Below are 27,353 nucleotides of genomic sequence, written 5' to 3' on the forward strand. Positions count from 1 at the left end.
GCCTAATTATGAAGAAGGATTTTAAATGCCAAGCAGAGGTATTTATGCTTTATCTTAGAGGCACTTAGTGTGTGTGCGTTCGTCCTTTGTTGCTGAAGAAGACCATGCCGTCAGAGAAATGGTGACGTGACTTACACTTGACTTTGCTTTGAGTGAGGGAGGGATGTGCAGGTCACTAACCTCACTTCTTCTCCAGAGCCACCTGAATCCAGTGACCATATATTCATCAGGATGACTGGAGATGAGTCAGGATGAGGGAACTGGGGTTAAGTGACTTGCCTAAGGTCACACAGCTAGTGAGTGTCAAGTGTCTGAGGTGAGATTTGCACTCAGGTCCTCCTGACTCCTGCGCTGGTGCTCCATCCACTGCACCACCTAGCTGCCCCCTTAGAGGCACTAGAGAACCATTGTCTTCTTGGGTAAGGGACTTAAATGGTTAGATACAGTAGATTCTTACCATTCTTGGTAGTTATGATATGTATATTCATTTCTCATAGTGGAAACATCTGGTGAAATTCCTGTGAGTCTCTAAATACAACATTTACTTTAGCTGTGCTTTCCAGAGCAGCCTCACCTCCAGATTGTTGAATTTCCTCTTTCGAAATTTGTCATATTGTTGATTCATTAACATTGAACTCATGAACTCAACAGCACTACAACTCATGTTTGAAACTTTGTACTCATGGCCAACATTATTATTACTCATACCTGAATGAAGCTTGTCTAACATGTTTTCTCTGTAAGGCACATCACAGCCTTCTTGCACATAGAAATAAGACAGCACTTCCACACTATATTTGGGGGCCACTTTAAACAGTGAAATTACCAACAAAAAGCACAAAAATGTGAGAAACATGGCTCTATAATACTACCAAAAGAACACTTGTTGACATTATAATAGCACATTGCCTTCTTTGATTGCAGTTGAGAGTGTATGTGTTGGTACAGTTTTTTTGATGCATTATGTGTATTGATTTTGTGCTTATGAATAAATTATAGTAAGTAGATGAATTAACAAATATGGACTAGGAGTAATGAAAATCAACTATATGTACTTTCAGAATGTTAGCTTGGCTCTTGGGTAGAGCATAGATTGGAAAAGGGAAAGACTAGATTTAAGGAAACCAGTTTCACTATTGCAACAGTCTTGGTAAAAGGTGATGAGGTCCTGAAGGTTGTGTTGTGAGTAAAGAAAAGGTGATGTGAGAGATTGTTGAAGAGTTTGAATTTAGAAGATTGGATATGGAGGTTGAGTCAGAGTTTAGAATTGAAGATAACTCAGTTCATGAACCTGAATTCTACATGAAGGCTTTACTGACTCCAGTTGCTGATGATTTGATATTTGACTATTCTTTTTATTATTCATATATTTATGTACCTGTTGTCCATTTTTTTACTTATTTCTTAAAATTAAATAATTGTTTTTCAGATTTCTACAATCACGTTCATATATCTTAGATTTTTCCCCCTCCTCCACCACCTTCTCCTTCCTTTCCCCTTCCCTCCCTGACACGGCATGCAATCTTATATATAGGTTCTGTACATACATTCTTATTAAATACATTTTCGCCTTAGTCATGTTGCATAGAAGAATTAAAATGAATGGGAGAAACCATGCAAACAAAACAACACACAAGAGAAAATAGTCTGCTTCATTCTGCGATCAAATTCCATAGTTTTTTCTCTGGATATGGAAGGCATTTTGCCTCAAGAGTTCATTGGGAATTTTTTAGGTGCTTGCATTGCTGTGAAGGGCTAAGTCTACCAAAATAATTCTTCACAAACTGTGGTTGCTACTGTGTACAAAGTTCTCCTGGTTCTGCTCCTTTCATTCAGCATCAGTTCATATATGTCCTTCCAGGCCTCTCTGAAGTCTTTCTGTTCATCATTTCTTATAGCACAATAGTATTCCATTACATTCATATATTGCACCTTGTTCAGCCATTCCCCAGTTGATGGACATCCCCTTGATTTCCAGTTTTTGACCACTACAAAGAGAGCTGCTATAAATATTTTTGTACATGTGTGACCCTTTCCCATTTTTATGATCTCTTGGGGATACAATTCTAGGGGTGGTATTGCTGGGTATGCAAAGGGTATTCCTGCAAGGATCCCTTTCTGTTTCTTTGATGACCTTGATCTAGTCTAATCAAGCCATTTTTGACTAAGCTTCTAGAGAGTCAGGATCCCATCTTTATCTAAACTTAGTGTCTTCCTTAGCAGCCTAAGAGAAGACTTTGCGATGCTATGTCCTGTATAAATGTTTTTAACTGAGCTGGATTAAATTCTAAATGAAAAAATTGAGACTTAGAGAGGTAAAGAGATTTGTCTAAGGTCATACACTAAGCCTAGGAGTAGACCCCAGGCCCCCTGACCCTAGTCTGTACTCAGAGGCTTGCTGGAATGAAAGAACTTGTTGATATTTAACTTACTGATGATTTTGAGTGAAGCATTTAGCTTTTTGGGGTCTCAGTTTCCAGGCAGTAAAATAAAGAGGTTAAATTGAACATTCCCAATGGTCCTCTCCAGTGCCACATTAGGTGCTCTTCTTTTCACTATGTGCTATTAGAATAAGATACTTAATTGCACGGTATAGACAATTTAGAAATATTAGGCTGCTTGGATAAACTTAGTATTGCTGGCAAACTTAGAGATTTCACTGTGTACTTTCTGTTCTAGGATCTTACAAAAATGTTAAATTAGACTGGTTCTGGCACTTACCTCTGAGAGGACTTAAGTGTTTCCAGTTCATCCAGCAACTGCTAGCAATTGTGGCACAGAGTGAATTAAGTTTTTGTTGTGGAGAAACCTTGGGTTTCAGTTTGGTGGTGGTTGGAAGAAGCTCTAGGATAATTCCCTATGATGGAAAGACGTGTGTGTGTGTGTGTGTGTGTGTGTGTGTGTGTGTGTGTGTATGTGTATGTGTGTATAGGTACATGTGTACACACAAAAGGAGGGAACTAGGCAGGTCTGAACCAGGGAAGAACTCACTTGGGAGTTCTCACTTCCTACCAAGGGCAGGAAATTATAAGATGCTATTATAATGAATGGTTCTTGCCAGATATAGGCTGTCTTTAATTCTTTCTGCTGTTGAAGAAGTACAAAAACTTTCTACAGCACCCTTTAAATTTCTGCATCATTCTTTACTTCAGGCTTTTGCAGAGTAATACTCACACATGGGGTAGTTCTGCATCTTTGATAACAGTTCCCTGATCCTATTTTAACATACTGCTAAATTGAAATTTCCAATTGAACTGTCTAGTATTTTTCTATTTCCTTATTTTTGTCATTATGTGTAATAGCAAGTAATGTTGAAAATACCATTAGGGAAATGATTCCATGAAATATTTTGAATATTTTTTTGCCTGTTGTTTAGCAACCTTTCTTCTTTGAATACTTAACCGTGCAGTTTTATTTAGAGGATTTTAGCATAAGCATTGATAGTTTAATATTACTGTTTATATGATGCTTTGTTATAAAAAGTATTTAGACTGTTTTTATATAATCTATCTAGGCTTATCACTCTTGTTTCCATAAATCTATTGTTTTCCTCTAGATTTGGCTCTTTTGCAGTGATTAAATGAACATAGAGTTTTTTATATGACCAAACTTGTACATCTTCCAGGTTAAAAGTTTTCCGTGTAATTAAAACTTTTTCTATATAGAGGTTTTAAGCAACAATCTCTTGTTATGTTTGTGGGAATTACATGTTAAATAGCTTTAAAGATTAAAATACCAGGCACTATGAAAATATAATTAAGGTCCCTCAGCAGTTCTGTAGCTTCCTTGGAATCATGTGAGTGATTAAAAAAAAAAAAAGATTTTCATTTGCAAAAATCTGCTCCTCTCCTGTGAATGTGAGAAAAACAAAGCTTCTGTTACACACTATATTATAGCAAAACAAACTGCTACAATGGTTATATCTAAAAGAACATGCATATACACATGCACACGTACATAATATACATTTTTTCGACGTATGTATGTGTCTCATTCTTTCCTCTGAATCTTTACTTCTCTATCAGAGATGGGTAGCAAAAAATTGTGGCGAGTTACGTTGATCAGAGTTCCTATATTTTTCACAGTTATTTGTCTTTATGATATTGTTGTCATTATACAAGTTATTCTCCTGATTCCCTTCACTACACTCAGCATCAGTTCATAGAAATCTCCGTAGCTTTCTTGGAATACAATGCAATAATATGATAGTATTCCATCACATTTATATACCACAGCTTTTCAATTATTCTTCATTTGGTGGGCATATACTTTCATCATATGCTATCCTACTAGTACAGTTATGGTTGTACAAGTCAGATATTTAGAATCTAGGCTGTTTGGATAAGCTCAGTTTTGCTGGTGGATTCAGGGATTTCATTGTGTAAGTACAAAAATATTAATGTATAGCTGTAAATATTTTTGTATATTCGTAGTTTGAGTTTATTTAGAAATAAATAATTCCTCCTTTTATATATCTTCCCTTTTATTCACCTTTCTCTTTTCTCTCCTTTTCCTCTTAGTTCCCTGTTGAATGGAATATATACTCTACCTTGTATGGGTATATTCTTCACTCCTTCGACAGTTTAGATGAGTAAGGTTCAAGTGTTGGCAGTTCTCCTTACCCCTTTTCTGCCTGTTTGTTTACCATGGATGGGGAACCTGTGACCTTAAGGCCATATGTGGCCTACTAGGTCCTTAAATGAGGCCCTTTGACTGAATTCAAACTTCACAGAACAAATCCCCTTAATAAAACGATTTGTTCTATACAACTTGGACTCAGTCAAAAGGCCATATCCAAAGACCTGGGAAGACCACATGTGACTTAGAGGCCACAGGTTCTCTACCCCTGGTTTAGACCTTCACTTGCAGTCCTCAGTTATGTGAGATAATTTTCCCTAACTTTCCTTTTCCTTCCTTCCATTTCCCACTATATTGTTGTTCTTCTATCTTTCCATTCTTATAAAGATTATCAAGATATATCAGAATCACTCCCATTTTTTCTCTTTTATTAGACTCCCTCTATGACCCCTGATGATGGGTTATTTCAGAGGGGACACATCATCTCACATTAGAATGTGAGCAGTTTATCCTTGTTTATTAGTCCTTTGTCATTTTTTGTTTGTGTTTACCTCTTTTTGTTTCTCTTTAACTTCTGCTTTTAGTATTCAGCACTGTTCTTTTCATTAGGATGTTTGGAAATCTTCTATTTCATTAAGGTTCCATTTTTTTCTCTTGTAGGATTATGTTGTTTTGCTCCCTAGGTTGTTCTTGACTGTAAACCTTCTGTATATCATCTATCTATCCATCTATCCATCTATCCATCCATCTATCTATCTGTCTGTCTGTCTGTCTATCTCTCTATCTGTCTCTCTATCTAATCTGTGTATGTATGCATATATACACATATACATACATGTATATCTCCTTTGCCTTCTGGAATATTGCATTCTGAGCTCTCTGCTCCTTTATAGTTGTGGCTGCGAAAGGGTATATGATCCTGACTATGGCTTCTTGGTACTTGGATTCTTTTCTTTCTGACTGCTTGTAGTATTTTTTTTTCTTTGACCTGGAAGCCCTGGATTTTGGCTGTTATGTTCCTGGGAATTTTCATTTTGAGGTTTCTTTCAGGAGGTGACTGGTAGATTGTTTTCCTTTCCATTTTGCCTTTTTTTCCTAAGAGATCTAGGCAGTTTAAAAATTTCTTTAAATACGTCTACGTCCTTTTTTTGGTCATAACATTCAGGTAGTCCAATGATTCTTAAATTTTTCTCCTTGATCTGTTTTCCAAGTCATTTGTTTTTGCTATGAGATACCTTATATTTTACTTTTTTCAGTCTTTTACTTTGTTTTAATATTATTTTCGCATTAAGTTATTGGCTTATAATGGCTAATATCCATTCTAACATTTGTTTGTTCCTTAGGCAAGAGTTTTTATGTCTTGTGCCATGCTGTTAATTATGCCCTTTACAATTTTTTCCCTGTAGCTCTCATTTCTTTTCCATTTTCTTGCCTCCATCACTTTTATTTCATTGATAAAAACATTTTTAAATTTAAAAAAAATTGAAAAAAAATTCTTGCTTCATCTTCCCTATTCATTCTAATTGAAATTGTGCCCAAATTGCGGCACAAAATTTCTTTGCAGCTTCTCATACATATACGTATACGTATACATATGCATATACACATGCACATACATATTCCTATACACATGCACATAGACATGCACATACATAGAAATATACATATGCACATACACATGCATTTGTATATATATGGATGTTATGTATGTTAACACATAAAGGGTCTGTAATTTAATCAGTGTGGATTGGATACTTCTTTCTGCTGAATCAATCAGCAGTGCCTCCTTGACTCAATGTAATAGTCTTTGTGGATGAAATATTCATTGCCTCTTAGCGAACCTGATGATGAACTTTTCTGTACTTTGCAAGGTTGGTTCTCAGATAGCAGACATATATATAGTCTATCATTGGACTTATAGCAGCCTCTTCCTCCTGATAGAAACAGTCAGAAGGAGTGTTCCATTGGTGTAACCACCACAGCCTTGGATTCCCTCCACACAATGATAAGGTATTGGAATAGGACTTTAGTGGAAAGATCCTCTAATCCTTACAAAAAGGAGCTCTTGTAGGAAGATGAAATGAATTTTATTGGAAGGAAAGTTCCCAGAGGCTACAAGAAGTCTAACACGGGTTATGTCCTAAAAGCGAATGAATACCTTCCCAAACTATTGTTTGATTTTATTTACAGGCAGACAGGCCAGTCTTGGCTAAGCAGATAGGGTAGAGGAAAAGTCAAGGTCATATTGGTGGGGAACCTGTGGCCTCAAGGTTGCAGGTTCCCCACCACTGGTCAAGGGCATAGGGGCAGCCTTTTCATTGGTTCCCTGCTGCATCCTTCACAAAGCTTCCAAATTGATATATTTAAAAAAACAGGTCCAATCATAATTGCTCCCTGATTCAAGAAGCTCTTGTCATACCTAATTGCATCTAGATTAAATACAAACATCTCTGGTGTTTGAAATCCTTTACAGTATGGCTCTAGCCTACCTTTCTTAGCTTGCTGCATTTATTCTGTCCTGTACATTCTATGTTTCAAACTGGTCACCTTGCTTTTCTGTGTCCTATTTCACTCTTTTTACACATCCTTTCTACTTAATGAATCCTTAATGAATCTACTTAATGAATCTATCTTTTTTCAAGGTTATGCTTAAGTGCTACTTACTTCTACTGAATGCCTTTCTGCCTCTACTTGTTGTATCCTGGAAAGTTTCTTTGCATGTGTTTCGTATTTATTAGCTATGTTAATGACCATTCTTTGCCTCATTTCTTTCGATACAGCAACCTTAGTCACTGAATGGCTACTGCCTCAGTCAGACAGACTTGTTACAAATTCTGGACCATCTGCAATTGTTCTGATCCATATCTGACCACTGTATCAAATGACTCTGGAGGAGAAAGGCTGTTGACTTTGCCCGCCCTCACTTAAGTCCAGGTCAACATGCATGTCATCACCTCCCTGATGTCATGGTCCTCTTCGAGAACAAAGGGCACATAGCAGCAACAACAGTATTCCCAGCATCTAGCACTGGATCTGGCACTTGGTAGAGAGTTAGTAGATGCTTGTGGAAGGAGTAAAAGAAGGCAGTAGGACCTGGCACTTAAGCCTATCCGTGTAAGGAAGACAAAGACTTTATCAAACAGTTGAGGAAAAAGTGCACAGTGTGGGGAGAGATATTTACTGCTTGTTCAGTTGTGGAGAAGTGGAAGTTAGATGTCACGTTGGGGAAATAGAGTAGCTAGTAGTCTAGTTGGACTGGGACTCAGAGTGTATGCAGGGGAGTATTATGAAATAAAGGTGGGTTGGACTCAGATTATAGAGGACTTTTTTTTAAAATTAATTAATTTATTTAACTTTTAACATTCATTTTCACAAAATTTTGGATTCCAAATTTTCTCCCCTTTTGTCCCCTCCCCCCACCCCAAAACACCGAGCATTCTAATTGCCCCTATCACCAATCTGCTCTCTCTTCTATCATCCCTCTTTGCCCTTGTCTCCATCTTCTCTTTTGTCCTGTAGGGCCAAATAACTTTCTATACCCCTTTACCTGTATTTCTTATTTCCTAGTGGCAAGAACAGTACTCAACAGTTGTTCCTAAAACTTTGAGTTCCAACTTCTTTACCTCCCTCCCTCCCCACCCCTTCCCTTTGGAAGGCAAGCAATTCAATATAGGCCAAATCTGTGTAGTTTTGTAAATGACTTCCATAATAGTGTTGTTTAAGACTATATTTCCCTCCATCCTATCCTGCCCCCCATTACTTCTATTCTCTCTTTTGATCCTGTCCCTCCCCAAGAGTGTCGACCTCAAATTGCTCCCTCCTCCCATTGCCCTCCCTTCCATCATCCCCCCCACCCTGCTTATCCCCTTATCCCCCACTTTCCTGTATTGTAAGATAGGTTTTCATACCAAAATGAGTGTACATTTTATTTCTTCCTTTAGTGGAATGTGATGAGAGTAAGCTTTATGTTTTTCTCTCACCTCCCCTCTTTATCTCTCCACTAATAAGTCTTTTGCTTGCCTCTTTTATGAGAGATAATTTACCCCATTCCATTTCTCCCTTTCTCCTCCCAATATATTTCTCTCTCACTTCTTGATTTCATTTTTTTAAGATATGATCCCATCCTCTTCAGTTCACTCTGCGCACTCTGTCTCTATGTGTGTGTGTGTGTGTGTGTGTGTGTGTGTGTGTGTGCATGTGTGTGTGTGTAATCCCACCCAGTACCCAGATACTGAATAGTTTCAAGAGTTACAAATATTGTCTTTCCATGTAGGAATATAAACAGTTCAACTTTAGTAAGTCCCTTATGACTTCTCTTTGCTGTTCATGCTTCTCTTCATTCTTGTGTTTGAAAGTCACATTTTCTTTTCAGCTCTGCTCTTTTCATCAAGAATGCTTGAAAGTCCTCTATTTCATTGAAAAACCAATTTTTCCCCTGAAGTATTATACTCAGTTTTTCTGGGTAGGTGATTCTTGGTTTTAGTCCTAGTTCCTTTGACTTCTGGAATATCTTATTCCACGCCCTTCGATCCCTTAATGTAGAAGCTGCTAGATCTTGTGTTATCCTGATTGTATTTCCACAATACTTGAATTGTTTCTTTCTAGCTGCTTGCAATATTTTCTCCTTGACCTGAGAACTCTGGAATTTGGCCACAATGTTCCTAGGAGTTTCTCTTTTTGGATCTCTTTCAGGCGGTGATCAGTGGATTCCTTGAATATTTATTTTGCCCTCTGGTTCTAGAATCTCAGGACAGTTTTCCTTGATAATTTCATGAAAGATGATGTCTAGGCTCTTTTTTTGATCATGGCTTTCAGGTAGTCCCATAATTTTTAAATTGTCTCTCCTGGATCTATTTTCCAGGTCAGTTGTTTTTCCCATGAGATATTTCACATGATCTTCCATTTTTTCCTTCTTCTGGTTTTGTTTTGTGATTTCTTGGTTTCTCATAAAGTCATTAGGCTCCATCTGTTCTATTCTAATTTTGAAAGAACTATTTTCTTCAGTGAGCTTTTGAACCTCCTTTTCCATTTGGCTAATTCTGCTTTTGAAAGCATTGTTCTCCTCATTGGCGTTTTGAACCTCTTTTGCCAATTGAGTTAGCCTATTTTTCAAGGGGTTATTTTCTTCAGCATTTTTTTGGGTCTCCTTTAGCAGGGTGTTTACTTGTTTTTCATGCTTTGCTTGCATGTCTCTCCTTTCTCTTCCCCGTTTTTCCTTCACCTCTCTAACTTGATTTTCAAAATCCTTTTTGAGCTCTTCAATGGCCTGAGCCCATTGAGTGGGGTGGCATACAGAAGCCTTGACTTCTGTGTCTTTCCCTGATGGTAAACATTGTTCTTCCTCATCAGAAAGGAAGGGAGGAAATACCTGTTCACCAAGAAAGTAACCTTCTATAGTCTTATTTTTTTTTTTCCTTTTCTGGACATTTTCTCAGCCAGAGACTTGACTTCTGAGTATCTTCTCCACACCCACCTGGCCTCCAGATCCACCCAGGCAGTGCTTGGGGTCTGAGATTCAAATGCTGCTTCCCAGCCTCAGGGCTTTGGGCGAGGGCAGGGCTGCTATTCAGTGTGAGATTAAGTTTAGGTGCTCGGGGAGGGGGGGGGGCAGGGCCACCTCATGGGGCTCAGTTCCCTCAGGGGGTTTATGCAGAGACCTTCAACAATGGATTCAGGCTCCTGCCTGCTTGGGGAGCCCTTGTCCACCGCTGCCCCCCGCTGCTGCCTCCCGAGGGGGCCTAAGTTATGGGGGCACCCCACTCCCCTCTTGACCCACCAAAGAGACCCTCTCACCGACCCTTGTCACCTCTGGATGGAGGGACTCGTGCAGCAGCTGGAGATTCTGTCCCTGAAGCCTGCTCGGATCTGCTCCTCTTGGTGCCGTGCGGTCAAGGCAGGGCTGGGCTCGGTTCGGGGTCCGCAGCGCGAAGGATCTTTTGCGAGAGGTTTTCAGGGCTCTGTGGAACAGAAATCTCGTCCACTCCGTTGTTCTGTGGCTTCTGCTGCTCCAGAATTTGTTGGGAGTTCTTTTTTACAGATATTTTATGGGCTGTGGGTTTGGAGCTAGCATATGTGTGTCTTTCTAGTCTGCCATCTTGGCTCCGCCCCCCCCCCCCCCCCCCCCAGAGGACTTTAATAGCCAGGTTGAAGGGTTTGTATTTTGTACTAGAGGCATAGGAAATCATCTGAAGGGTTTTGAACAGTGAAGAAAAATTGGAAAGATTATTTGTTTTGAATCTTTGTATAGGACAGAATTTGGACACAATTGAAACACCTGAACAACAACAACAAATTAGGATGGAGTAGAGAGGAAAGGAGGCAGGAAAAACCATTTGGAAGATTATTAAAATTCACTTTAATTCAGTAGCCTTATTTAAGGGAACTTTGTTAGTCACTGAGGATACAAATATAAAAGTCTCTTCCTTCTAGGAGCTTACTTGTTACTGGGTGAGTTTATTGGGAAGTAGTAGATTTAAATTAAGTTTACGCACTGTAAGTAGGGAGGAAGAAGCAGTAGCTACAAGAAGGATGAGGAATGTGAAAGTAATATCTACAGAACAAATATAACTGATTTTTGTCCATTCTTTTTTCGAATGGATGAAAAAAGTTTACATGTAAAAAATTAAGTATCAAAAAGCCTCATACAAGTTAAGTATAACTCAGGATAGTGTAAAGGGGATAGTACTAGCCGCACCTCCTCCTCTCCCCGCCCTTTAGACCTCTCTGTCTGTCTGTCTTCCTCCCTCCCTCCCTTCCTTTTCCTCTTCCTTTCCACCCCTTGGTAAATATAATGCTATTCGAAGCCTGCTGTATTGGGGAAGTCTAGGTACTTTATCTGCTGAAGAGATAAAGTTTCTCTACTGCAGCATTAAGATAGGTTTTCTTTTTTCTTCCATTGGAGTATTCATTTTTCCTTGTTTGACAGAACAATGATGATACATACCATTGTGGAATTGCATCACTTAAAAAACATTTTTAGAAATAACTTATAGTCATTAGACAATCTGAATTGTAACATAACTTTGCTAAAATGGTACTAAAACAATTTCCTCACCTTCAGTGTCTTAAGATGAAATTATTTGTTAGATAGTATATACAATTGCATAGATCTCTAAACAAATAACATAAGAGATTTTTGTTTGTTTTTTCGATTTTGTTAAATGATGATAGTTATAACCTTTCTGTATCTCAGTGACTCTCAGTTAAATTCAACAAATACTAAGCTAATGATAATTTATTATTAATGTAATTAATTAGGAGACAAGCATGTGTTGCTGTGGATTATTAATTATTAATGTAATTATTAAGAGGCAAGCATTGTTGCTGTGGATGGATGCTTCTGCCTTTTTAACTCTGCCTGCCTTAGTTTCCTCATAGATAAAATGAGAATAATAATAGCATTTCCATGCTGTAAGAGTTGTTGTGATGATCATATGAGATAATACCTTTGCATCTTTTGGTTTACAAATCTTAAAGTGGTATATAAATGCACAGTTGTTATTAAACATTTACTGTGTTGTGGAAAAGTCTGTATCAGATGCTTTTATACTAGTGATATGAAACCAAAAATAATATTGCCTGCCTTCTAGGTATTTATATTTTGCTGGGGTAGGAATACCATGCATATACAGATATGTAAATATTAAGTAGTTTGTCTGGCGAGGATACTAAGAGAGGAGTAGAGAGAAGGGATATGTAAAGACTTAGTAGGAAGTAGCACCTGAAGCCTTGAAGGATTCTGCAGTCCATCTGTGACTGTCACCCTGGCCATTTTGCTATTGGCCCCAGAGCTGTCTGTCTTTTCTCTGCCTAAAACAGCATCTTTCAGACTGGACCTCCAGAAATTATTCCCCCAGTCCCTTTAGGAGTTAATCTTCACTGTTTTAGAACTCTTTCCCTGGGACTGAGCTGGGTAATTTTGATTGATGAGAGAATGCACTAAGGTAGCCCCCAGTAGGGGGCCCTGAGTCAGGCCGTGCTTTACACTCCATCTAGGCTTTGGCTCTGGCAAGCTTGCCATTCCATTTGTGTCTATGCCAACACTCCCAATCAAATCCTTACTACCATTGCTTCTGGTAAAATTCTGTACATTGATCAGCCCAACATTCATCTGACTCCCTATGTTTATATGCCTTTCCCTGGCCACCATTTTCTACTGTATGTTGTCCTTTCTTATTACAATGTAAGTTCCTTCTCATTTGCTCTCCTTTCCTTTCCCCTGTTCCCGTATATACTCAGTTAAATCTTATTTATTATGTATCCATGCCATCTCTCTCATTCATCCTCTTTTCTACATTCATATTCCCACTGCCCTAATTCAGGGATTTGGATATTATTGTACTTTCCTCCTAATTTGACATCACTTTCAGATCTGTCTTGTAACCCAGCTGCCAGTCTGCTCAAGAAGTTTCAGTGGCTTTCAGTTGTTTCTAGGATAAAATACAAATTCTTCTTTGGGGCATTAAAGACTTTCACAGCCTGGCTCAATCTTCCTTCTCTTTCCAGATTTGTTTCATGTTACTATCCCCCCTACACTCCCTGGCCTATCTAAATTAACCTCCTTGTTTGCTTCCTCTGTGTGTGCTATTTTGCAAAGTGCCTGAAATGCTTTCCCTCATCAACTCTTGTTTCTTGGAATCCTCAGCTTCTTTTCAAGACTCAGCTCAGGTTCTACCTTTGAAATGAGACCTTTCCAGCTTTCCCCAATTGTTAATGCTTTCCCGAACCAAATTACTTTGTATATATTGTATATTTGCTTATATGTCTATGTGTTGTGTCCCTCAGCAGAATGTATGACTCTTTAGGGCTGTAACTATTTTAATTTCTGTTTTAAATGCCGAAGACCTTTGGACAGCACATGTTTGACTCTTAACAACTGTCAATTGAATTAAGTTGAGATACCGTATGGACCATCATCCCCAGGGAAATATCCCACTTGGTAGGTGACCGTGTAAGAAAAATAGGGCTAACTACATAGATTTGGGAGTCAATTACACAGAGATAGTTATGCTTTGAAGCTGATGAGATCACTGAGACAGATGTAGGGAGAGAGGGAAAAGGGCCCAGTGTTCGACCTTGAGGCCAAGAGCTACCCGAGTCTTCTTACCTTTTGCAGGTCTTCGGTGGCCATCCGGATATACAGATAAACGTTTTGAGAGAAGAGACTTTCCAGAGTCAAACAAGGGTTAGGCTTTATTCAGAGTCTTAGTTACTTATCCATATGCAGGGTGAGTTCTTCCCCCGGAGAAAGGAACCCTCCTCCTCCCAAGGGGCAAGGATCATACAGCAAGAGAATGGGAGCGGAAGAGGGGAGGAACCCTCTTCCCTCTAAGGGCCCCCGCAGCAAGAGGAGTACCTTCAGGCTTTCCTGTCCCTACTTAAGCTCTCCCAGCCGCATAGTTTGCAGGTGAATACCGTGTGTGCTCTCAGCCCCTAGCTAATTAACAGCAGGTGTGCTCAGACCATGGACCAATCTCAAGGGTGAGATGCTCTCCCCAGCAAGTTTCCCACTGAGAAGAGGTAGAAAAACACAAGACAGTTTGTGTTTCACACCTCAGTCCCCAGCTGTTCCCTGGGAGGCCTCATGAGAACTATGAGGTTTAGAAGTCCTCACTTTTACCTGCCTGAGACTGTTCACGTGAAAACTGAGCTTACACCCCCAACAGCCCAGAATTAAGTCTAGTAACAAGAATAGTAATTCCTTGGAGTTTACAGATGTGTGGTAGGAAATGAAGACTGTAGATTATATTGTAGACTATGTTCTTCTAGACCAGGGGTGGGGAACCTGAAGCCTCAAGGCCACATATGGCCCTCTAGGTCCTCAAGTGTGGCCCTTTGACAGAATCTGAACTTGACAGAACATAATACCCTTAATAAAAAGGATTTGTTCTGTAAAACTTGGATTCAGTTAAAAGGTCACATTTGAAGATCTAGAAGACCCCATGTAGTCTTAAGGCCACAGGTTCCCTGACCTTGTTCTAGACTATCACAGCTGTCCTAATCTCCCTTGTCTCCCTTCCCAGTTTTGGCCCTATAGTTAACCAGTCCAGCTCTTCGCTGCCTTTTACTTTCGAATACATTGCCCCCAGGTTCCCATTGATGCTCACCACTTGTTAAACCCCATTCTTTTATTACTCCCACCACCTGCCCTTTAGCTCTCTCCAAAGTTGCTAAATGATCTCCTGATTGCCAAATCTAATGACATTTTCTTAGTTCTTATCTCAAAAGATGTAGAGAAGGCTCATACTAGGATTACACTCTCTCTTCTGACCACCCTTTCCCACTATGTTTTGTCCTTTCTTATTAGAATATAAGTTACTTCTCTTCATCTTTTGGCACTATTGACTACCCTCTTCTCTAAGATATTCTCTCCTTTCTGAGTTTTTGTGACACTGTTCTCTCCTGGTTTTCCTTCAACCTTTCTGACCATACCTCCTGAATTTTCTTTGCTGAATCTTCATTGGAGTCACATCCATTTACTATGGATGTTCCACAAAGGTTTGTCCTTGGTCTTCTTTTATATTAGGGGATCTTAACTTTTTGTGTGTCCTGGACCTTTTTAGCAGTTTCCTGAAACCTAATGGTCCCGTCTTAAAATAACATTTTAAAATCTGTAAAATACATGGGATTTATGTACATAATACATAGGATTTACACAGGAAACCAAGCACATTGAAATAAAAAATTCTTTACCTGCCTGAGTTCACAGATCCCTTGGATGTCCATAAGATGGATAGCAAAGAACCTCTGCTCTGGTTGTGTGATCTCATTAACTCCTGTGAATTCATTTATCACCTTTTTGCAGATGATTTTCATATCTATTTATCCAGACTCAAACTTTCTTATAACTTTTGAACTTTGGATAGTAATTGCCTGGATCTTTTGAACTGGATGTCATGTAGATGTCTTAAATACAACACATCCAAAAAAAAAAACTCATTGTTTTCCCTCCTTCACAACTTCCCTATTACTATTGAAGATACTGCTGTCTTTCCAAATACGTAACTCAGAGGTGTCAGACATAGGAGCACATCCCATAACACTTCCAAATGTAACCCAGTTAAAATGTAATTGGGAAATATGTAATAAAAGAATAAAAGTACAATAAAACATAGATGATGTTAATATGCAATTTTCTTAGTTATAATGTGGCTTGTAGTTTCTGCTTGAGTTAGATACTGAAAATGTTTTTGGGGTGCTTGTACCCAAGAATGCCAAGGCAGGTTCTCCTGGAATGAGTTCACATACTCAAGCCTTCTCTTAGTCAAGTGGCAAAAAAAAGCTTTAGCAAAAGTGGGCATGGGTCCTTAAGGGAACCTGCAAGAGACTGAGTGGTTTTGGGGTTTATAAGGAAAAGGGGCATGGGAAAGGAATGCCAGGGATACTACTTATGTAATCTGAGGGCTTTAGGTGTCTTTGGGAGTTATGGATGGGAATGTGTAGGGAGTATACTGGACATTGAGGGAATTGTCAGAGGCATAGATGAGGATCTGATGCCAAGAGGGAGAGAGAATTCTTGGATTAGTCAGGGACAAAAATACTTGAGCCAGGCATCCCTCTGTCACAAAAAAGAACACATAAGAGAATGTGTTCTGTAACAAGAGAAAATTTTCTTGCAGTACAGGCCTGTTAAGAAATTGGGAGGCTTCCCAAGACATGATCTTAGGACCATGACTGGAATACCCCATCAATCATCAATACCACTAACCTAGCTGACCATTTTGGTACAATTAGAAGGAATGAATTTAGAGACTCGACATATCTCCTGTATAAATAATTTTCTTCAGCCAGAAGACTTTCTACAACAAAAGGTCATAGAAACAGGGGACTGTATACTCACCAAAGGTATTCACTGTCAGAGATTTTGTGAATGACTTTATATTGGAGACAGCCCTTGTTACTATATATTTATTCCTTCTATCAAAATTATCAGCTTTATTAAACTTTAATAAATTTGAAATTTTTAGCACTGTACTAATAGATTAATTCATCAGAATTCATCGAATGTATTTTTTTTTCTTTGTTAAATCTGTGAAATTCCTGTGAGCTTTTTCAAAGTTGAAGTTATTAACTATCAGGAAAAGACACACAAAAAAACCTTCTATAATTTCAAGTGTTTAAATCTTATAGACATGCAGAATAAATGTTTTACAAATATTGTTCTGGATAGTTATTAGCTTCTTAGAGCTCTGCCCTTGGCAAGGTAAGATGCATTTTTTATTCTTGAAATGTAATTGGTAATAGAGGCAAATTTGCCTCATCTCAGAAAATGTAAATGGCTCCTGGGTCACAGGTTTTTTCTTCTGAGAGTAGAGAAAGCAATTTAGTTATTAAATAATTAATTATTGATACTTAAATGTTTTAGTAGATTTATGATCTCTTTAGATGGCTATATGCTATGCTTTCTATCATACAGACCCTAACTCATCCATCTCCTCTCATTTTCTGTGATTCTTGTCTATCTGTGGTCTTCCATAGGTCCCTTATAGAGGACCAACCCAATGAGGTGGAAGCTGTCTTCTGGGTCTTTTTTTATTTGTTAGGTATTATGCCTGTCTTGCCTTCTCTCCCTATGTTTCCATTTCATTTTGTTATCATGTTTCTTTGATGATACCCCTTTTATTTAAGTTTTGTGTCTAGGGTCATCACTGGAAATATATTGAAAGCTATCCATTTCAAATTATCTGTTGATATAGTACATTGCTTATTCAGTTTAATTACTGTTATTTTAAAAAGTAACAGCTTAGTTATTTAGGTGATTGCTCTTCAATAAAAACTTATTTTGTTACAATATAAGATGCTATCTATAAGTATTATGAGCAAAATGGATGGTAATATGGGAGACTGTAGTACTGATAGAACATCTGATTTGCTTCCTTTAATCCTACTCACAGGGAAATGAATCTTCATATCTTGGCAAACATTGCTGGTAAGACTATCCCGTAATTTTTTGATATTTTTATCTCAGATGTTCTGGGAAGAAACATTTTCAGTTGTTGTGCACCCTTTCAACAGTTGCTAAATTATTTGGGATCACAGTGAGATGTTTGCTCCCTTTCTATCAGTTCAATTTCTGGCAATAAATATTACATAAATATAATGGTTATAATTAACTGATCAGATGATCCTTTAACTAAGCTTTGTTATACCATTCAGTCTTTGTAGTATTTTTGTAACTGTCTGCTTGGCCATTAATATGAAATAAATTTGAATAAAAGAAATAGGCTGGGGATTCTTAAGTTGGTTTTTTTGTTTCAGGGCCCCTTTGACAGTCTCAAAAAGCCTTTGGATCACCTGAGAATTCTGTTTTCAAGTACATTGAAAAAATATGTAGAATTACAAAGGAAACCACTTATATTGAAATATAGTTATTAAAATATTTGCAAAAAACACCAGTTCACAGGCTTCAGGTTGCGAGCCTCTTATCTAAGTTTAAGAGGATCTATTGGCAAGGATTTCAGTCTTTTTTGTTATCTTGAAATTTGTGTATAAATTAAACATTTTCAAATTTAACCATTTTAAGATTTCAGTTACTACTTAGTCTTAAAATTAAGTTCTTATTCTGACATGTAATGTTGAAGAATCAGGATTGAAAAGAGTGTAGACTAGATCTAACCTTTGAAAAATTATCTAGTACTTTTATAGACCCTGAATATTTTCCATTAAACTGAGGCTTATCTTTTTTTACAATGATAAGTATTCTTCAGATGATGCTGTATGACTAGGAATCATGGAATGCCACAGAATAAAGTTGAAGATCACACAAAGGACAGTAGAGTGATGTGTGGTGAGCATGAGTAGGCTATATATAACACATTATCAATAAAGAATTGTGCAAGAGAAGCTGCATAAATGATAGCACTGGAAAGATATATGATCATTAAAGAAGGTGAGCCAGACTAATTTATAGAAGGTATGCATTTTAGTAGAATTTGTTCTATATCAAGAAATATAGAAAAATTCCCCAAACATTTTGGTGGTACCCTCAGTGGAAGAATTAGGGGAAGTTGTGAACAAGAGTTACACTTGGAAAGAGAACATTGATACTCTTTATTTATGGAGGAGGTGCCAAATGAAGGATTAAAGTATCATCAAAGTGTGTATCATGTGCAACTGTATGAAAAACTGTGATTCAGTCATTGTAAGAGTTCAGCTGTGTGTGTGTGGGGCGTGGGGGGGGGGTGGTATTTACCATTTGAACTAGTTTTCCTTTCTCCTGTCTCCTTTTCTACAAGCATTAGAGGTCTGAGAATAATGCTTATTGAAAGAAAATGGGTTTGCCATTCATGTTAGTCCCATTTTATTACTCCTTTTGTTCCTTGTATAATTCTTTTGTCTGTTTCCATCATGCTAAATAAACAAATCTTTTCCCCTTAAAGTTTATACTATTTGGAAAGATAGGGCTGTCCTTTTCCCTTTAATCGTTATGTAGTGCATTATACTTTCTCATTATAGAATATTATTAATTGTTGTATTGGGCACTGTGGACAAAGGAGATGTGTGTGCGTAGGTCTTTTTTTAACATCTGACATTTTTGAAGATATGACTTAGCCTTCAAACTGAAAGACCATCTTTGGTATGAACCTGGTTAGAGACCTTTTTGTAAAACATATAAGAATTTTGGTGGATATCAAGCTTGCTGTGTGTCAGCAGTGTGATATGACAGAAGAAAACAATGCCATCTTGGACTGCTTTGGGAGACTTATTTTCTAAGAATAAGGTGGTCCTGCTATATTCTACCCATGTCAGTCTGTATGTAGAATATATGGGGCCATATTTTAGGAGGGATAGAGAGAAGCCAGGGAGAGTCCAGAAGAAAGGTATGAGGATCTTGAAGGGCCTCAATTTCTTATGGAGATAGATTGAAAAAATAGTGTTTAGTTGGAGGAATAGGAAACATGATAGTGATCTTTAAATATTTGGAATGTTTTCAATCAAAGGAGGAATGAGATTTCACTTTCTTGGGCTCCAGAAGGCAGAACTTGGAGTAGTGGGTAGAAGTGTAGAAATGCAAATTGAAGCTTGATAAGAAAAAAGTGTCAGCTTTTTGAGCTACCCAGTAGTAAAAGAAGCTGTTTGGCAGGGAGTGGTATAGCTCTTGGCAGGTCTTAGGGAGAGTCACTTGGGATGAGGTGGCTCATGGCATCAGTAGCTCTTGGAAGGTCTTAGGAGAGTCACTTGGGATGGGGAGGTTCATGGCATCAGTTGCTATCTGTTTCTTTGGAGGAAGAGGCTGTATGATAGGATAGAGTAACTGAGTTCAAATTTCACCTCTAATACTTTGTGGCTTTTAGCAAATCTTTCTTGGGCTTCAGTTTCTCTTATTGTAACGTGAGGAAGCTGAACTTCTGACTCTAGGTCTATATAAACTAATGGGTATTGTGCAATTTAATAAATTTGAATTTTAAAGAAGATTGTTAGATAACTATATTAGTTTTTAGATATCTTTGTGAAATCAAGTTATTTTAGACAACAAATTTTTAAAGTTCCTATCTTGTATTTTTATAAAATTTACCCATTATTATTCCCATCAGTGTATTTCCATTTCCCATGTTGCTAGGACTCATCTCATTTATTCCCATATCCAAGTACTCAAAGAATCTTGCCAGTTGCTTTGTTTTAGTTATTATCAAAACATTAGAATTTTAGAACAGGAAGGAGCTTTAGACAACATCTAACCCAATCCCCTCATTTAACACACAAAGAAACTGAGATCCAGAGAGATTGTGTGTGCTCAAGATCATACAATTAGTGGCAGAGCTGAGATGAAAACCTGAATCTGGATTTTCAGCCTTGCAGTGTTCGCCCTTTGCCACTGTTTTGAATATCTGTTAGATGTTCAAATATAACTGTCAGTTCTAATCCAGGTCCTCATCTCTGTTCCCTTTTGGATGTAGTAACTTTCTCTTTGCAACATTTTTTTTTTATATCCGCAATCCATTTCCACATAATAATGTGAATAGTTTGACTGTTCATGTTATATTTCTGCTCTTTTTTGAAGTCTACAATAGCATTTGTTTGCTTTAAATGTGAAATGTAAATTCATTTATGAGTATTTCAGGATTCTTTATAACTAGATGATCTTTATGACTTTTTCATTTGAAACTGTATTCTAACCAACATCACTTTAAAAAGATTTTCTGTTTCTAGGAGCTATATTTCAACATTTATCATAACAGTAATTGTAATGGCTTTTATCGGTATGGTATAAACGCATATAAACTGTAGTTGGTTACATAATCTTTAGTTGATTATCATTTGCTTATTTATATGATTTATTTGTCCTGTAGACCTTAGATAAAATCCCTGGTATGTCACACGGTACACTGATTATTCTATCCACATTTTAGTTCTGTCTTTTTCTTATTGAATAGTCATTATTATTTTCTTCATTTTATATTTGTTAGAGTTCACACAGAAACAGTCTAGGGTTTGGTCACTATCCTACCACTGTTTTATGTTTAATGATCAGCAAACTGTTGTATAGATGGATAAAATAATTGCTCTTTTATTGTAAAGTAAACATTGGGATCCAACCATTTCTGTTCACTGAAAGAATCTTCTGAATAACTTTTGTAGCACACTGAATGTTAAGTATATGTACTTTATCTTTTTTCTGCATAGTTTTGATTTCTTGTGCTAAGTCTTTATAATTTGAGAACTTTTAATTCTTTGTAGTTTGGAGGTTATGAGATTTGGTATGGCAATATCTGTTAAAAATATTGTTCTTAAATTATGAATCACTCTTTTACCTGGTCACTTATGGGCAGCAGTTTTTTCTATGATGAGTTTTAAATGCTCTTATAGAGTTTGTTTTTGTAGTATTTGTATTTATATCTCTGTTGCAATTATAGTTCTTTTACTGGAAGCTTTCTCTAATCCCCCTTAATTCTGTTGCCTTCCCTATGTTGATTACTTCCTGTATAGCTTAGATAGAGCCAAGAGCCCTTCCTCAGTATATAAGTGATCAAAGGACCAGATGCTGTCTGAAACCATCCAAGTTTTTGAAAGAGCAGTTAATCATAATTCTGTGAAATATGCTCCAAATAACTAATAATAACCAGAATGCAAAATAAAATACCTCTGGGCTTTTACTTGACACTCATCAAAGTGATAAAGATGATAAAAGTTGGAAATCGTGTTGGAACAGCTGTGGAAAGATAAGTCTACTAATACTTATTGGGGAATCTGAATTGTTTCAGTGTTTTTTTGGAAAACAATTTGCAATTATTGAGAAAATGATTAATACTTCATATTCTTTCATGTAGTGATCCCACTACAGGACTTAAGGAAGTAAAAAGAAATAAAAGTGTTTTAAATAGCAGAATTTTTATATTAACATCTTACATAGTAGCGTAAACTTGGGAATAAATTGGGTACTCATTGATAGGGGAATAGCCTAATAAATTGATTTATTAATATAATGAAATATTATTGTGCCATAGTGTATAATAAACAGTAACTGTGACAAACTCAGAGTCAAGGAAGTTAGATCAAGAAAACAGTATGCATAATAATTACAGTAGTAATGAAATGAGCACTACAAGACATCACAATTCAAATTAAATGCAGTGACCAATCCAGAGAACTGATAATGAAACACATTTCCTGTTAGCAGTAGAAGAGGAGAGGTAAAATACAGGTGCTAAATATGTTGTCAGATACTGTCATTGTTAATTTTGCTCTTTTAAAACTTTTTCCTTGTTACAGGGAGAATTATCTAGTGTTTGGGTTTTCTTAGGAAGTGAAAATAATATACTGATATGAGTTCGATATGAAAGGTCTTAAAGGATGTAAAAATCCAATCGTATATCTATTATACATATATTTTTGTCTCGGCAGTGAAAAAAAGCAAAAAATCATTTAAATGAATTACAGTTTGACATTCCATGTATATAGAAACCACATGGTAATTTTGTTAGTTTTTCTAATTCTGTTTAAAAGTATAAAAGTGAGATACATGGCATACGCATTCAGAAGAAGGGAAAATTACACATTTAAATTACATATTCATATTCCTATTGACCTACCACTTTTCCTTATGTGCAGCATAGACAGAAGATACAATATGAAACATAGGGAAGAAGGGAATTTTGTCACAAGCTGACCAACAGGAAGGGTCTCATTTGGCTAGATTGGTTAATATTTTACCAAACATGGTTTGTGGATTTCTGTCTTCATAACATGTCGTTTCCACTTTCATAGTACATTTTCCATTTCATTTTTCCCATAAAAATATTCTTTATCTTCAGAAAAACCTGGAAAGACTTATATGAGCTGATGCTGAGCGAGGGGAGCAGAACCCGGAGAAAGAACATTGTACACAGTTACAGTCTCATTGTGTGATGACTAAGGTTCTAAGACAACTCCAAAAGGCTCATGATGGAAAATGCTATCCACATCCAGAGAAAGAATTACAAAGTCTGAATGCAGATCAAAGCATTCTATTTGCTCTCTCTTTTTTGTTTCTTCTTTTTCATGGTTCATTCCAGTGGTTATAATTCTTCTTTTCAACATGACTAATGTGAAAATATGTTTAATATGAATGTATATTGTAGAGCCTGTATCAGATTGCATGCTGTCTTGGGGAGGGAGGAGGGCATGAAGGGGAGAAAATTAAAACTAAAAGCTTGTGGAACTGAATGCTATAAACTAAAGGAAAAAAAAAAAGAATATTCTCTGTCCTTTAAGGCTTAGCACAAACTCTCCTTTCTTGGTTTTTCCCCAGCATACAGAGCTCTTGTCCTCCTTTGACAGGCAGTATCCTGTATCCCCTTTGAAACACTTGCTATTTATTGCTTTGTGATATTGGGTACCCTTAAAATGAATATTTCTCACCTTCCCAACTGGATTATAAGCTCCTTAAGTACATAAATTTTTTTATACATCTTTATGTTTTTCATATTGCTTCTTAATAAATTATAAATTCAAAGTATTTAGAGGAGAAAAAATTCTGTGAGGTTTTCAGATGTAAAATATGCGCACACATTTTTACATGAGGGAGCTCATGCTGTCAACTCTTACCAGAAGGTATTGATTATTTTTTCATTGTGGGGTTTGTTTCTAATCTACTTAGTTCTGATCAGAGTTTTAAGTACTAGAAGGACAACAATTGAAATAATGTCAACTAAGCAGAGAGGCAACATGGTATAGTGTATCAGGAAGGTCTTGGTTCACCTCTGTGTCATATGTTAATCCTGGTCCTGGAAAAGTCCCTTAGCCCTGTCAGTGACCCAGATAAAGAGGTGACTATCTGCATCAGTCAGGAAGTTCTCTGTGCCAGTGAAATCATCAGTATGATCAAATCCTCCACCCCTTCAAAACAGCCACAAACACTCCAAAACTTTATAATATCAGTTTGTTCATGAGTAAGCTTATAAGCAGATTTCATAGGTTGTTATCATCTCTGACTAAACAATTACTTTTCATTCTTTTTTCTCCCTAGGTACACATTATACAATGACAAATGGAGGAAGCATTAATAGTTCAACACACTTATTGGATCTTCTGGATGAACCCATTCCGGGTGTTGGTACATATGATGACTTCCACACCATTGATTGGGTTAGAGAAAAATGTAAAGACAGAGAAAGGCATAGGCGGGTATGTGATACCATTTATAATAATGTAAAGCTTTTGGGAAAATGTGTTTAAAATGAGCTTACTTTGAATATTTAATATTACATTTTTAGCCACTGACATTGGTCAGTTATATTTTAAGCAAGTTGTGACTTTTCCTTTTCTTTCTAATATAATTAATTTTGCTCATGTTCTGCTGCTATAACATCATTTTAGGACAAGTTTTTCAAACAAAATGGAATTTGTAACTCCTTTCTAACATAGTTTTGTATGACACAAAATTCTTTAAGGCACTGACAATGCCTAAAATCAATTTATCAATAAAGGAAAATAGGTACTTTGAGGATATAATATGGCTATTACTTGCTGTGCTTTTATAGACTTGAGACTTCATCTGTGTAGATACTCTGCCATGAGTATGAAGATCAAACCCTATTCCTTGTCATTCTCTGATTCTGTAGTTCATTGGGATGGGATGAGGTGGAGTATTATTCCATCCACTTATTTATTACTTCTCGTTTTTTATTACTTCATGTTATCAAGTATTTTATGCTGCTCCTCTTGGACTGCTGGTAATTTGCTGCAGCTTACTTGTGCCTACTGGGTCTCTATCCATTTTCCCTTAGGTTACTTGTAAGCCACATGTGTCATGTATCTGTAAAATGGTTATTTAGATTTGGAATTGGAGTGTTATTTATAGAGCTAATTTGCCATTTTGGTTCATGCTTGCCTTTGAAACACCAGAAAATGGGTGTTATCAGAAAGAAGTTTCCACCCAAAACAGGGTTCTAAAATCATATGTAGCAAGAAAAAGGTACACAAATGTTATCGGTATCTTAGATAAATATCACTATAATATAGATAAAATGCACTCTCATAGATTCAGTATATAATTACTAAGAGAATATGGTTGTAGAAAAAGAGTACTCCTTGCAGCTTTTGAGGGGGAAATAATTTCTGTTTTCAAAATGTATTCAAGGTAGATACTGAATTGTTTGAATTGTTATGATAGATGCTACATAAATATAACAATTTAGATACAGTCCATAAGTAATTAATATTTAATTAAACAATATAATTTTCTCTTACTAAGTAAAGAAAGCAGCATAGTACATTAGGGAACAATGCTCAGAAATGCTCTGTCTTAAATTCTCAGTAGTATTTGGTGTAATGATTAACAACAATAAAATAATAGCACTAATGTAGTGCTTAAGATTTATGAAGTGCTTCACAAGCATTATCTCATTTTATCTTTATGACTCGGGAAAGTAAATGCTCTTGTCACTATTTAACAGAAGAATAAACTGAGGCAGGCAGGTTAAGTGACTTGACCAGAGTCACACAACCTGTATTTGAATTTAGATCTTCCTGACTCCACTCTATACAGTGTACCATTTAGGTACTTCTTAGTAGCAGGGATGGCAGTAACTCCATTCAACTTTCGCAGTCCTCTGTTTTCTGCTGGTCCTATTTAGCTTAAAATAAAATTACAAGAGCATTAAAGAAAGCTAGTGAAATCCAGCTACATAAACATTACCACAGTGAAATAATTTGAGGCTAAATTTCTCTGATATACGTCTGGCTTTGCAGTGGCTTAATTTCCAGCTTATTCAATTCTAGCAGAACAAAAGATGATTGGATCAATTTCTGGCTATAGCAACATAAGTGTCAATGGTGTTGGTATTCTTTTGAGAGGAAAAAGCAAGCTTCTCCCTATTAAAGCAGGATGGAACATGGACTGGAACTTCAGCTTGTAGTTACACTTCCTTCACTTCACGCCCAAAGGATATAGAAGTTACCTTCCTCCCATCATACAAAGCTCACTATTATGTGGAAATGTAAAGAAGGTTGGCCGAATCCTTTTTCATGTATTTTAACTGTCCACATATTCCCACTGGTAGCTTAGCAGTTAGTCCAGGTTTAATTTTTATTAACCATTGAGAGCAGGCTGACCTTATGTTTTTATGATTATTTTATGAAGGTATCTACATTACTTACTGCTCTAGTCTAAACCACATTGTTTGTTATATTGAGGTACTTCCAGTACCAGTCAATGCCATCCTCACTTCTTAAATTAGAAAAGACAAATATTTAGACACACATACACACCAGACAGTCTCTGGTCCTTCCCAGCTCTAAAATTTTATTCTGATTGGCTGCAAAAATAAGAAGTACATATATGTATAATTTGTCATTTGGGTTGTATCAAAAATATCCTATTTATATACTAATAGCCAGTGAAGACCATCGCTATCATAGCTAAATGATTAATTTGAGAACAAAAATATTAACACAGAATTTGGTTTCAATGACACTACATATTTAGAGGTTCTAACTTCACAAACATTTATCAGGGGTAAGGGGTAGGGATACAGAGAGGCAAATGATACAGTTCTTGCCATCTAAGAGATGTATTCTGAAATATAGATGGCTTAACCTTCATACTTGAAGATAATATTATTGCACATGTACAATGGTCCAGGAAAGATGAGTGTATGACTGTTGTGTGTGTGTGTGTGTGTGTGTGTGTGTGTGTGTGTGTGTGTGTGTGTGAGAGAGAGAGAGAGAGAGAGAGAGAGAGAGAGAGAAAGACAGATAGACAGGCAGATTCAGAGAGAGTGTATGTGTGTGTTCTAGTTTGCAAAGTTTGACACTCCACATGATAGATTTCTTTTCTTCCCATTTGCTTTTTCAGTGATGAAAAATGTACTTTCAGATTTTTATTTTGATTTCAACATTTTTAATTTCAGATTAACAGCAAAAAGAAAGAATCAGCATGGGAAATGACAAAAAGTTTGTATGACGCTTGGTCGGGATGGCTAGTAGTAACGCTAACAGGATTGGCATCAGGTAAAAATATTTTTAGAAAGACTTTTCTACATTTTGGAAATAGAAATACTTTCCTGACATTTTCATTGACTAGTAAATGTTATAAACATTTTTCTCTTTTAAATCGAATACTTTTACTGCACTTATAAGGAATCAGCTGCTGATCATTTAAATTAAGACTACCATATTATTCACGTTCTAAAAAAGATATTTAATATGTGTTTTAATTATGTATAAGGATATTCAGTGATTCTAATGCAAAAGTCAATATATAAATCACTGGAATATTTTTCTTAAAATTTTTATTTTAAAAATCATAGCATCACTATTCTTTAGTGTACAAAATTCAAATGTTTTTTCTTTGATTG

The 27,353-nt window shown here is 36.7% G+C and overlaps 1 protein-coding gene across 13 annotated transcripts in view; it reads left to right on the plus strand.

Moving 5' to 3' along the window:
• Nucleotides 1–27,353, plus strand: part of CLCN3 (chloride voltage-gated channel 3) — a 157,642-nt gene that overhangs the window by 97,276 nt on the left and 33,013 nt on the right. For 12 of the 13 annotated variants that reach the window (XM_072623356.1, XM_072623360.1, XM_072623364.1 and 9 more), the window contains 2 exons: nucleotides 24,023–24,180; nucleotides 26,907–27,006. In XM_072623356.1, coding sequence (XP_072479457.1) covers nucleotides 24,023–24,180; nucleotides 26,907–27,006 — 258 coding nt within the window. Of the gene's footprint in view, nucleotides 1–22,835; nucleotides 22,999–24,022; nucleotides 24,181–26,906; nucleotides 27,007–27,353 lie in introns of those variants that run through there. The other variant, XM_072623363.1, reaches the window with a different exon arrangement.

Source organism: Notamacropus eugenii, chromosome 7, assembly GCF_028372415.1.
Source record: "Notamacropus eugenii isolate mMacEug1 chromosome 7, mMacEug1.pri_v2, whole genome shotgun sequence".
Lineage (NCBI taxonomy): Eukaryota > Metazoa > Chordata > Mammalia > Diprotodontia > Macropodidae > Notamacropus > Notamacropus eugenii.